General features: G+C 46.8%; 1 protein-coding gene across 6 annotated transcripts in view; it reads left to right on the top strand.

Annotated features, from left to right (window-relative positions):
• Positions 1–12,843, top strand: part of LOC119379577 (far upstream element-binding protein 1) — a 61,537-nt gene extending 48,694 nt beyond the window's left edge. For 5 of the 6 annotated variants that reach the window (XM_049412024.1, XM_049412023.1, XM_037648883.2 and 2 more), the window contains 4 exons: positions 4,730–4,839; positions 5,217–5,240; positions 7,630–7,914; positions 12,079–12,843. In XM_049412024.1, the coding sequence (XP_049267981.1) occupies positions 4,730–4,839; positions 5,217–5,240; positions 7,630–7,899 (404 nt within the window). In that variant the 3' untranslated portion in view covers positions 7,900–7,914; positions 12,079–12,843. The remainder of the gene's footprint in view (positions 1–4,729; positions 4,840–5,216; positions 5,241–7,629; positions 7,915–12,078) is intronic. The other variant, XM_037648880.2, reaches the window with a different exon arrangement.
• The last annotated feature ends 382 nt before the right edge of the window (positions 12,844–13,225 follow it).

Genomic DNA, 13,225 nt, shown 5'->3' with positions numbered 1-13,225 from the left:
GCACATATCAATACACTTTGCATTGAATGAGGTTTGAATTCAACCGATCCTCTTTGACCATAGATCGGCATTTGAATGATCCTAGGCTAATAAAGTGCTGTGCACACCTTTACATCAGATTTCATTACAACCATTGCTTGGCTCATACGTTGTCACTCTAGTCCACGGAGTAGTCTGGTAGATCAAGAGGTAGGTGAGGAAGAGGGAGGCTGCAGGGATTGTAGCAGGTCAGAACATAACAGTGTAAGTCTTTGGCTAAACCCAAGGACTGCAGAACAGTTTTAAGTATTCGCTGTGCGAATAGCAAAATTTTGGGTGTGAAGCGAATTCAAATATTGAAGTGTGAGCGCGAATCGAATAGAATATTTCTAGAATATTTCTAGAATATTTTTTGAATACTTCGAAGTGAAATTGCAGAAAAAAGTTAGAGGATTCCTAAGCATATTCTTATGAGATAGCAACATGAAAGTGTTTCTTTTCGCTAGGTTGATGAAACACTGGCGGGGTGGTGTTTCATAGTTGTCTTATCAAGAATGAGGCAATGTAGAGGCCGAATTCTATTTATGTACATGATTTGGTGCAACCAAAGCGTTGCCGACAACACTTTACACGTGATAGGCAAAGATGCCATTTCCTCAGCCTCTCCTCCTCTCTCAACTTCTGTGGAGGCCCAACTGATGTGGCGGACAAGGGTGTGCTCCGTTCAAGTCCGGAGTTCGAAATCTGCCTCGTAGACGTCGATATATAGCGTAATTACTCGAATCTAGGCCGACCCCGATTCTAAGCCAACCCCTTAAAGTCCAAAGCCCGAAAAAAAAAAAAAAAAAAAAACTTGCCTCGAATGTAGGCCGGGTAAAATTCACAAAGAGAAAACAGTTATTGAAAATATGAAGATGAAACTGAAGATGCCGCGCTCATTCCGAGTCGTCGTCGCTGATCTCTTTGTCGCTGTCCTCAAACAGTGCGCAATCCTCGGTGCCATCAAGCGCATTTGAAGCGCCATCAAGCGCTCCCTTGAAAGCGCCGTCGCCTGGAGCACTTCCGTTGTCACTGGAAGGGCAGCTGCTCGCTGCGTCCGAACGAAGTCTGCCAATGCCGTCTCCATTTCAGGTTGACGGCCTTTCCGTGGACCGGTAAAAGCCAACCTCGTTGCGGCGCACGCGAAGAGCTTCTCCCGTTGGCCCCTCCAGCGACACACATTCTTTTCGTCTACTCCAAAGTCCCGCCCGGCTTGAACGTTGGAGGACGACTCCGCGGCTAGCACAACTTTCCTTTTACAGTCGAACCTCGTTAATACGTACCCGCTTTAAGCGTACTAACGGTTAAAACGTAGTTGCAACGAATCCCCGACCGAGTCTCAGAGCCTAATGCATTCGCTGACCGCTTAAGCCGTAGTGCTTCACCCTACGCCTACCGGTTAGCCACGATAACGTTTTGTGCCATAAAATTTTACTGCGCCGCTGAACTTCCCGACGCCACAATGTGCCGCCAAAGGTTTTCAGTCTTTTCGGGAAGTGCATAGATCGGTCGATCACCGATTCCGACTTCCGCGCGATTGCGGCGATGCCTTTGCGGGTAAGCATCGGGAAAGAACGAAGGTGAGGCGGCTGCCACCGACGAACGCGCCAGCATGACTTATCGCCGACAACCTTATCACAATAAGTATCTTCAGATATCTGCTCGGGTACGCGTGCGGCGCAGCACTACTTTAAGCCTACTGCACGCTTTTAATAGGCGACAACCTGAACGCGCTGGGCCGCCGATCGCTGCCGCCTCGTTGTGCGGGGCCGTGTTCAAGCGCACGCCGCTTCGTAGAAACGAAACCAGCTCGCTGTTGCGGAGTTGAGCGTTGCTGGTCGTGGGCGACGAGAAACCTCTATGCATAGACGCCGTCACGCTAAACGCACGCGTACGGTACAGCAAGCGTAGCGCTGTTGTAACCATACTGCACGCTTTTATTGGGCGACCACCCAAACGCACTTCCGTCCGCTGCCAGGACCGCTAGAGCGTCGCGCAGTGCGCATCGCTTGCAGGAAGTTCGTCATCGCCGCGTTAAACAAGCTCATCTGTGCTCATCGCTGCATCTGTGCACGGTCTGGAGCGAAGTGGGTACGAAGAACACTCCCACGACAAATGCGCGCGTGCGGTACAGCAAGCGGCCCGGCAGTGACGCCGTGAGCCGAGAAGGCGACGCGCTGCACGCAACTAGCCAGGAGACGATCGGCTCCACGCAGCCGTACCGCGTTTCACTGGAGCTGTGTCAGTTTTCATTTAGTAGCAGATCGCGGTACAGACGCACACACATATATCGCGGAAAGCCGACACTGTCCGTTCTGTCGCTACGTTGGTCACTGCGTATACCGGACCCTGTAATAGTTCCGAAATGCTCCTGCCACCGCGCGCTATCGGCACTATCGGACGGTCGTGCGAGAGTACCAGAATCTTTTCTCCAGTTTGGGAAAAAGAAAGAAAAGGCTTTGCAGTGGGTACTTTAGGCAATATTTACTGTGGCACTGTATTTCTGTGCTGGCGGCGATAGCGTATGCGAGGAGATGCAAATTTTTACTTTTCTGTGCTGGCGGCGATGGCGTATGCGAGGAGATGCAAATTTTTACTTGGTGGTTAATGCGTACTACCGTTTAGTGCGTAGTTATGCGGCGTTGCCGGCAGGTACGCATTAACGAGGTTCTACTGTATACGCCGCACTATAATGGCTACGCTCGTTTGGCGCCATTGAGCTACGCCACACACAGCCCACTCGAAGCGAGACTCGAACTGACGAACGGCTCGCCTCAACACTAGCCACAAAGATAAAAATGGCGGCCTCACGTGCGTACTTAAGCCAGGTGTTAGCTCTGCTACTAACAGCTACAATACTAACTAGGTGGCGCTAGCTTTGCAACACATTTCTCGATGAAAAATGGCGCGTTTTTCAAAATCCTCGAATCTAAGCCGAGCCCCCACTTTGGCACATCGTTTTTTCGAAAAAGCCATCGGCTTAGATTCGAATAAATACGGTAAGAACATCTGAAATTTTGAATGCTAAAAAGCTTCGCCTTCCGATTTTTCGGACTTCTTGCCCAAATTTCGGGTCCAAAACAGCATTGAGCCCCCACCTCTGCCACATCTTTCATCTCCATGTTGGAACCAGCGTTTTCTTCGACTTAATACATTTGCGAACATAGCAGAGCTTGAAAGGCAGCTTTGCCGCTATACGGGGGTGTGATGAGGTGAAGCATATTGAAAATCTAGGGACCACTTCCAATCAGACGTTGACTGTGTCTTGGCAGAGTTCGACCGTAACGGAGCTTGAAAGGCAGCTTTGCCGCAATCTCGGGGTGTGATGAGGTGAAGCATATTGAAAATCTGAAGGGGTCACTTTCAATCGGGCGTTAACTACAGTAGAACCCCGCTGATACGTTTTTGAAGGGACCGTAGGAAATAAACGTAAGAGACGGGAAACGTAACAGCCGAAAAATAGGAAACACGGCAAAATATTTAGTGGTACAGAATTTTATTTCAATTCTTACAAGCAGCACGAAAATTGGCGCGCTCAGCCACGATCTAGCTCGATGGATAGAAACGCGGAGCTTAGGACGGCCTCATCCACAGAAATGTAATCAACGTATGTGATTTTTTTAACACCAACAGCTGTAGGCATGAAAGAACTAAGCACACGCAATCACGACCATGCGAGCTCCAACCAGCTCGAACTCCTCCCGTTCTCCTACAAATAACGATGATGATGAGTCTACACCAACGCGATGGCAGAAGTGAATGCCAATCTCGAAGGCCTTGCTTTCGCAAGCAATTACGTCATACACGCCATGTTCGTGCAATACAAATCTCAAAGGCTATGGTTTTGTCAATAGTAAATGCCAATCTCGAAGGCCTTGCTTTCGCGAGCAGTTACGTCATAGACGCCATCTTTGCAATTCGAATCTCGAAGGCCATGCTTTTGTTTGCATCAATTGAAAGATTCTGTTGCTTGCGCCTCTCATGCGGCTAATATTACGGTCAAACGAGGCCAAGCTGCGTGAAAATGCACCATGGCCGCTCTCTTTGGTAGTCACTCGGTCGGCTCCTAGCGCACTTCGCGACGTATCATACGGGAACGGTCCGACAGTTACGACGTAACAGCGGGGTTCCCCATACATTGTATCCTATAGGAGCTATGCCGGGACCGGCGGAAAACGACGTAACAGCCGGGAAAACGCAGCAGTGAGGAACGTAACAGCGGGGTTCTACTGTATTTGTTTTTGGGAAGTTCGAATAGTAAAATTCCAGTGCAAATCGAATCGAATAGCAAACACTATTCGAAAAATATTCGAAATTTCGAATATTCGCACACCCCTAGTTTTAAGTGAAATATCGGAGCAGATGATGAGCAGTCTTGGGATGATTAAGGCCCATTTGTTATCCAAAGCTGTTTGTCATACTGCACAATTTAAAACTGACAAGCTTTTTTTCAGTATCAATCAGCATTGAGCCTATGTCTGGCTTACAGTTCACGTTGGGAATAAGACGCATTTAGCATTTGCATGAATCTGTTTGTCGATTTACAAATGCAGAAATTAAATTTTTAATTGCAGTTATATGGCAGATTTTAGGCCCCAAACTGCCGGGTAACCCCTGAAGAATCTTTATTTCAGTGTGTGCGCTGTGGCAGAATTCTGACTAGTAGTGCATGCAAACTCATCTTAAGATGCCTTTCATTTTGGTGGAACAGGTGCACAGCCGGACTACAGTCAAGCCTGGATAGAGTACTACAGGTCTTTAGGGATGTTCCGAGAAGCAGAGATGATTGAGCAACAGGCACGAGGCAACCAAACCCAGCAGGTAAGGAGGACGATTCGCTTGTCCAGCGCTAGCTGTGATGCCTGTTGGCTACATTGACAGCACTCCGTTGGCTATTGACGGCTCCTTACCTTTAGCCTGTGGGTGTGCATGGTTGGGCTGTGCTGCACATTTTGCATGTCCCACACTTAAAGGTGGCAGGGGCGATGCACTTTTCACATGGCTTTATTGTGCTCTAGCGTATGTTTCTCTGCCATGCTTTATGTTGGTGAGTGGTAACGCGTCAGCTTCAGTGTAATTTGGCTTTGCATGCTATATGTGGTTGACGAATACTGCTGCTTTTACATGTGCTTCTTGTTGTCTCTTCTTCCATCAATTTACGACTCTGCACATCTGTCCTTTGTTTTCCCCTTCTCTAGAAGTCTACTGAACAGTTCAATAAGGCAAGTATTTCTCTCTGCTGCATGTGATGCTGTGTGAGGGCAAAACTACATCTATTAAGAGCTGTCCGAATGGCAAACTGGTAGTGCTTGCCAAGCAGTTACAAAGAACTGCTTCTACCAAATGTGACATTCAAAGTGTCTTAATAGATGTAGTGCAGATGGCAGTTGCTGAACCTTCGCTGCTGTAACATTGCTTTGAGCTGTAATATCCTAAGAATTTAGAACCCTGGAACTATGCACCCCTAGGAAGACATTTAAATACGGGTTACATGTGCTGTCAACTTCAAATGATAGTCCTGAAGGGACTGATAAAATCTAATAAAATAAGCGTCGTGAAAAAAAAAAAAACACATCACTCACTCATTTCTCACTTTCTGGCTGAATTTTATACATCCCCTGCTCAAAGAAGCACACACATAGGGTTCCAATTTAGGACATTCACATCAAAATGTCATTGGGGTGCTAAACTACGTATAAATATAACTCACCGGAATTTGAGCATGAAACCATTGTTTTCAAGAAAGTGCAACTTTTCAAAAATGCCATAGCATTTTTGAAAAGTTGCATCAAATGCCAAACTGCCAAGTTGGTAACTGCAATGATGCTGACCAGGCCAGCTCAGACTGTTTTAAGAGCATAGTTGTGTTTTCTTGTTAGATTTGCACTGCTTGAATCTTCAAATTTAACTTTTTTGAAATTACACTTTTTTTATTGAGATAAATGCTATAATTCATTTCGAGCTACCATTTTCGTGCTAATATCTTACTGGAGCTGGTCGTAAGTCTTCTACATATTCCTCAGTCATAGTTCCCCATGTTCTGTAACGTAGGATGCTCAATTGCATGTAAGATTGCCGACAGCTTAATCTCGAGGTCAATATAACGAAAGTTCAAACAATATAGATGTAGTGGTTGCCAGCCAGGATCTTCGGTTTTGATTGAATTAGCAGGCCTGCCCTTTCCTGTAACTTATTTGCAGCTCCTTCTGTGTGTAATGTCTGTGTGATAGTTATGTGCAGGAATGTTTAGCTGTCATCATTCTTTTGCATTGCTGAAGTTGTGCATCTTTTGACTGCTGTACTCATGCAGTAGCTGCGTAGTGTAGAAGTGCATTAGATATAAGTTTGTCTTGCTTTTTGTCTAAAGTCAGCGGCACAGGATCTTTCCCTTCTGTGCATGTGTGTGTCGCATGCTTCACAGAGCCCCTTTCCTCTGCACAATTCATCCTCCTGCATGCACTGAACACCATATGCATGACTCTAGTGCTACTCATGAATGTCTTTTTGGACACCTTTTTTTGTCTTGATGCTTTGCTTGCCCGTCTGCAGGAGGGCTTGGTACAGCTATCTGCTTCGGGTACTGAATCATTGCGTGCACGTGCGTGCACGCTTTTGTGGTGAGCAGTCTTCATGGCCGCACTGGCAGAAATGTATGAAGCTACTATCACCTGTAATTTTTCTTTGCATTTTGCCTAGAAGTTCCTCAGGTATGCTTATAGACATGTGGCATGCAGATTCAGAACCCCTATTAGTATCTTGTTTCACTTGCTTTGATTGGGGATCAGCGAATAGTAAATTTGGGGTTCGAAGCGAATAGTGATTTTATCGAATAATTTCGAATCGAATGTCTTGAATAGCATATACTACATATTATAAAAGAGAATGGGTATTCTTGCATGACCCAACATACTTGCACAATATTTTAATGAATTAGAAGTAGGCACATGGGAATGTCACTCCTTGGTTCGAAGTGAAGATAAGCAACTTTCAAAAGGTGGCAATATTTGAATAGCAGTAGGGTGCAAGTTACAAGTGGTTAAATATGTTTTAAAATTCATTATACTTGCTGTATATAAGCCCTTATTACAAGCTTTCGAACTTCAAAAAATACTTAATCAAGGTGAAGGTAATATGTACATTTAACCTTGAAGTGTGGCTTTGCGGCAGTGCGAATTTCTCCTGGATAGGTGGTTTCACAGCATAGCGCCCCATCCTGCTGTGGAGCCACCTTTACAGGGTGGTTGCATGTGGTCAAGTATGGATATATTCGTTCATTTTGAACAATGCCTTCTCTGGGTGTCGGGCTCTCCCATGCGATCTAAGCCAGGATCCACACGTCTGCGGCAGTAACTTCACCTCTCGATCCGTGCAAATACGTGCCCGTATTTGCACGGATCAATGATCATTCTCTGATCCATGCACTCACTCAACCTGCGGAGTGCACTGCCGTTGCCACAGATCTTACTAGAGTTCAGGAAAAGCAGGACAGAGGAGGCTAACACCTGATTGCCCATAGCTGCCTTGTTACAAGATTCTTTTTGTTGCGAATAATTTGATAATGCTGTCGCCTAAACACTAACAAAATGAATGAACTTGGTTGTGTGGCTGCAGGGACAGCAAGGTGCATTCCCTCCGGGTGGCAGTGGTCCGGCGGGCCAGCAGCAACCAGGACAGGCTGCTGGTGCAGCACCAGGCCAACCAGGGGCTGCAGGCGCCCCTCCACCTGCGCAGGGCTACCCCTACTCAGGGCAGCAAGGGCCCCCAGCAGGTGCTCCCCCTGCTGGTCAGCCCTCATATGGGGCCCCCCCTGGTGGAGCTGCAGCTGCCACAGCTCAGTACCCCGGTTACAGCTATCCAGGCTATGGGGGTGCTCCGCAGTAATCTCTACGATGACTGGTGAGTTTCCCTCCTCTCTGTGTTGCTCACTTGTGCAATCATTTTGTAATGAGTGCTAGCCTCTTCATTGCTGCTCATTGCAACTGTTAAAGCAGTCCACAAAGCAACAACTGCTTTGTGCCTGCTGAAAGGTTGCCTACACTGTCCACTGAAGGGGGAACCTCCATGCTCTTGAACTGCTTTATTTTTACAGTTTGACAAATCTGGTACCACTTATGACATGTAGTAAGCTTCCATAAGTCATACGAGGGCAACTAAATAGTAAGCACTGCAAAGTTATGTGAAGGCTCCACTCTGAGAAAGAAATGTTAGCTTTTTTAGATGCGAAGTATCTCTTGCTCGGGGGTATGTAAGGCGGCGTGGTAATCTGCACGCAGCGTTGATGTCCGCACTCACACTGCATGCGCGACTCTCCTCCTTCCGCAGCATGAGGCTGTGTTTGGAGTCAATTTTTTTTCCCCTAGAAGAGGTGCATGTTGGGGGGTCGACTTATACAGTCTAACCCACTTATAACGATCCCACATATAACGATCTATCGGTTATAACGACCGTATTCGGGTGCACTTAATATTTTCCTATGCTAACCATTGAAGCCGCGTCCAGATATAGCGAACATTTTTCAAAGCCTCCTACTTTTACAACGAACACTTCAGACACGGTCGCGGTAAAAATATGGGGCATACGAAGCGAAAAAAAGTTAAAACATGCCTTCTAAAGCGTGACAGAGGCGCGCGCTCGCGCGTGCCCCGCTCCAGTTTACTCGCAACTAAGATACCCACGATCGGCGAGCACCGCACGCAGATTTCGGACGCTGCGAGCGACGTCACACACTTTCCAGGCGTTTCTTCAGTGGCAGAATGGCAGTGAGGAAGAAAAAAAAATAGTAGGCAGCATGAAGCCTTGCGGTCAGCTTTCGCACGGTAACCTATCCTGACGCCGTTCTCTGCAGCTACGACCGCCTGCGATGAACCAAACAATGCCTTGGAACGCAAGAAGGCATAAATGCAAGAAGTGATAACCGCGATAACTTTCCATCGCAAAAAGGTTCACTGCGTCCCTACACTCGCCGACGCCACAATGTGCCGCAGAAGGTCGTCCGTCTTTTCGGTAACGGCAGAGACCGGTCGATCGGTGATTACGACTTCCGCGCGATTGCGGCGATTCCTTCGCGGATAAGCATCAGAAAAGATCGAAGGCGAGGTGGCGGCCGTCAATGAACGTGCCATTATGCCTTATAGCCGACAACCTTATCACAGTCATCTGTAGATATCTGCTCAGCTGCGCGTGTGGCGTACACCGTACACTGCGGATTGACGGCGGTACGGGCGCGCCATGCTTACCGCCACGTCGTGCGAGACCGCTTTAAAGTGCGCGTCACTTTGTAGAAACGAAAGTAGCTCGCTGTTGAGCGGCGCGGGCACTGAGAACCGTCGATGCACTGATAGCAAGCGTACATACTGCGTGTTTGACTAGGTGACAACTGAAGTGCACTGCGCAACGTTGTGCAGGGCCGCGAGAGCATCGCGAAGAAGTAGAGTGCGCGTTGCTTGGAAAATGCTTGTTTTCGCTGCGTTGAACGAAGAGGCTACTCGCCGCACCCGTGCACGGTCCTGAGTGAAGCTGGCACGAAGAACGTACAAACGCGCGCATACGGCATACAGCAAGCGGCCCGGCAGAGACTCCGCGACCCTAGTAGGCGACGCGCTGCACGCAACTAGCCAGGGATGATCGGCTCCACGTCGCGGTACCGCGCTTCGGTGAAACGATGTCAGCTCATTGCAAAGGCGGTTAATTCACTCGTGAGCACGCAGCCGGCGTCACTTCACGACGCGAAAAGGCTTAGCTCGTCACCGAAGGGGTTGTTAGCACTTTATTAAAAGTGCACAAAGGAAAAAAAAAACGGCTTGGCCGCTAAGCGCACGTTTTTAAGGGAGAGTCCATATACAACGAACTACTGATATAACGACCACTTTTCGCAATACTTTCAAGTTCGTTATAAACGGGTTCGACTGTAATCGGCAATATATGGTAATAGAGTAGAATCTCGTTAATTCGAAAATTTGGATAATTCGTCATTCTCACACCCTCCCTTCAAAAATGTTCATAGCCCAATGGCAACAAACATTCGCTAATTCGACGCAAAATTGCACGCGCACTGGTTAATTCGGACTGGAGGGAAGCCAAAGACTGCGAAACTGAAACTGCATCTCGGAGGCCATGATGTTTATCGCATTGCATTTTCTTTGCCACACATGTGCAAACTTAAGGTCTCAGAGATGGGCTCCGGCAGCAACGTTGCGCTGTTGATGCCGATCGCGGAAGCCAAGGACAACCGCATTTTTTTTTTTTTTTCGAAAACTTATGAAAGGGGGCGCAAGGTGGCATTTTGGAGCATGCATTCTTTTCATTTGTAATTGAAGGCTAGGATGCAGAATTTTTTTGCGACCACCTGATGCGAAGGGAAAGCCACAGTTTCATTATCATCATCGGCGGAGAGCGTATAACAAAGGAACAGGGCCTCCGATGGATAGCGTGCGGACTTGCAGACGTCGGTCGTGCTTTTTTTCCCCTCTTCGGTGCATTGTTCGTCTTACCGGAAGTGTCTGTGCGCGAGGTGGTGTGATATATCACCCTGCCATGATGTCAGAACCGGCGAAACGCGCGAACTACGCTGCGAAGGACTTGGCAACTAAAGTGAAAATATACTAAAGGCACTCAAAGACGGTGCTTCCAGAGAATAGGTGATGTGTCAGTTCGACGTACGTGAAAAACGAGGCTGAAATAATAGAAGCGTTTGAGGGCGAGAAATTTCACGCCAGACGAAAGCGATTGCGCACTGCAGCCTACCCACAACTGGAGGAAGTGCTGTTGCAGTGAATCTTTACTGTACACGAGTCGAAGCTGCCGTTGAGTGGACCACTTATATGCATGCAAGCAGGGAGGTACGCTCTACGAATGAACATAGATTCCTTCAAGGCATCTGTGAGACGGATGTGGCGCCCTCGGTGAGACTGATGAGGCATCCGACCAAGACTCGTGCGATGAACTACGCCCGGTGCGTCATACCACAAAAGAAGCCGCGGATGCTCTCGTCATTCTAGAGGAGTTTTGTTACCATGTCCCAGGCAATACTCTTGCGCTAGAGGGTTTGTCACATGCCCGCAAACTAGTCCTTGCCGCCCAGCTGTCCACAAAAAAAAACAAACAAAAAAAACAAGCATCACGTACTACTTCTCAAAGTAAAGGTATGCGATAAAGGAATTGAAAATGTGCGGTTTTGTTATGCATTCGTTAATGCGACATTTGGATAAATCAGACATTTTTTTTTCACTCCCTTGAGATCCGAATTAACGAGGTTTTACTGTAATAGCATGACTGGCACGAGAGGCGACTAGAAATCAAAAAGTGGATAGCGAGGGCAAAGGCATTTTTTGTTAAAGAATCTCAAGTTGACAGGATCATATTTGCCGTGAATAAGTTGTATTTTGTGGGAACAGGCACTTCAATTTTTGGTTACAATATGATGATTTGCTTTGTAAATCCCACAATTAAGAAAAAAAAACTTGTTGCTAACAAGAGTATCAAACGTTAAGTACCATAAAAGCTCCATATTGTATTGGGTGAATTGCATATTTAAGCACATAACGATGCTTCAGATATGAAACATTCACGAAAATGTTTGGTGCAGGGTCCCCCCCTCAAGAAGTGTGTATGGATGCAGTAAACTTAATTCATTTGAATTTCCCTGGCCTACTAAAATTGGAATTCTTCGGGTCGTACTGTAGTCGCTTCAAAATATGAATTGTGACAAAAAAAAAAAACTGGAAGATCTCAAGTCTTTATTAGCCATACCAACTTTTTGCTCTTCTACGTTAAGTGCCAAGAGCAGTTTTCAGAATGGGTGGTCCCCCCTTCATGAGCAGAAGTTAATGCCATCGTTAAAGAGTAACTTGGCATGTAGTTGGCATTTCAATGCATGTTTAGATAAAAGTTTTGTGTTAGCAACTGAAGCACGAAGGGGTGCTGCACTTGAGGTGAGTGTTCAGGTGAGTTTAGTTTGCCCTCTCTGTTGTTGCTCCATGAGTGTAGTGTAAAGGTGTAAATCACTCAGGTCACCTTGTGTGTTGTGTTGTCTTTTTTTCTCCCCCCTTGTATCTCTTGCAGATTTTGAGCTGTCTGCCCTAGAAGTGTGCTACTACTACCCTCTTGCCTACTTGCCCTTGGTCCTCTTGATGATCATGATCTTGATGGTCGGGATGATGCTTGGGGAATGTTCACGCTCCGGGGCGGTGTGGCACAATGCAGAGCAGGCCCCTGAGATGAGAGTGATAAATAACATAACAGAAATCGTTGCTATCAAGAAATTGGCATCCTCCTCTGCTGCCGGATTGCTTTATTGTGCTGTTCACCACACCCTTAGTGCACAGCTCCAATGGCCTCATTTGTTTTTAGTTCTCGCCATCATGGGGGGATCCTAAGGTTTGGGCGCAGGAGAACAGGTAGGCACGTAGTGGGCAACACAGCAGCAGACACATTCCGACATGCTGCTCTTGAAGGGCGAGTGATTGTGACTTCCTTCGACGGTGTCTCGGTGCAGACAAAGTATGATTGTGTAACACTGCACGTGCACATTAAATTCACATCTGGCATGTCATTTTTTTTTTTTTTTTAATGCTCACACCACTATTCTAAATGTTGAAGTAACACTTGCTTTTTTTGAGGCAACACGATAGTTAAGCCATCCTCTTGTTCATTACCTATTCGCACAGTTTTATTGTACAGTTCATAGACTCTCTGCGCCATCTCACATTTAATTTCGCCACGTAACTAAAATGGCCATTGGGGTTTTCTTTTCTCCCCTTCCTTATGCTCCTGTTCCCATTTTTTGTACTCTGTGGAATAAACTTGTATGTGAGAAGTGCTTTTTTTCTCTGCAGCAGTGTGTGCATGTGTGTGTGCTGTTTTTGGGATATGGGCACCAAAGTGGAATGAAGGGGAAACTACCTGTGGAACTGACCTTATTATACCTTGAGTGTTGAAACTGCAGGATCATTAATGTGTGCAGTACAGATCGATTTTTGCCAGACATTTATAAAGTTGAGGCACACTTACCTGTAATTTATCTGGAGTGATAACGGGGGTTTTCTGTGTAGTGACAATGTTCAGGTAGGTTGGGCTCTGGGTCCATGTTTCTCTGAAACATCTGCTCTGTTGGAGGGAGAAAGGGGGTTGGGGGTGTTGTGACACTGCATAAAGACCATTGGTGTGGTTTGGGTGATCTGTTTGGGAATGAACTCCATTGGATGCAAAT

Source organism: Rhipicephalus sanguineus, chromosome 1 (genome assembly GCF_013339695.2).
Source record: "Rhipicephalus sanguineus isolate Rsan-2018 chromosome 1, BIME_Rsan_1.4, whole genome shotgun sequence".
In the NCBI taxonomy this organism is placed as follows: Eukaryota; Metazoa; Arthropoda; class Arachnida; order Ixodida; family Ixodidae; genus Rhipicephalus; species Rhipicephalus sanguineus.
The sequence above is the reverse complement of the archived record's forward strand: the minus strand, read 5'-3'. Positions and strand labels throughout refer to the sequence as shown.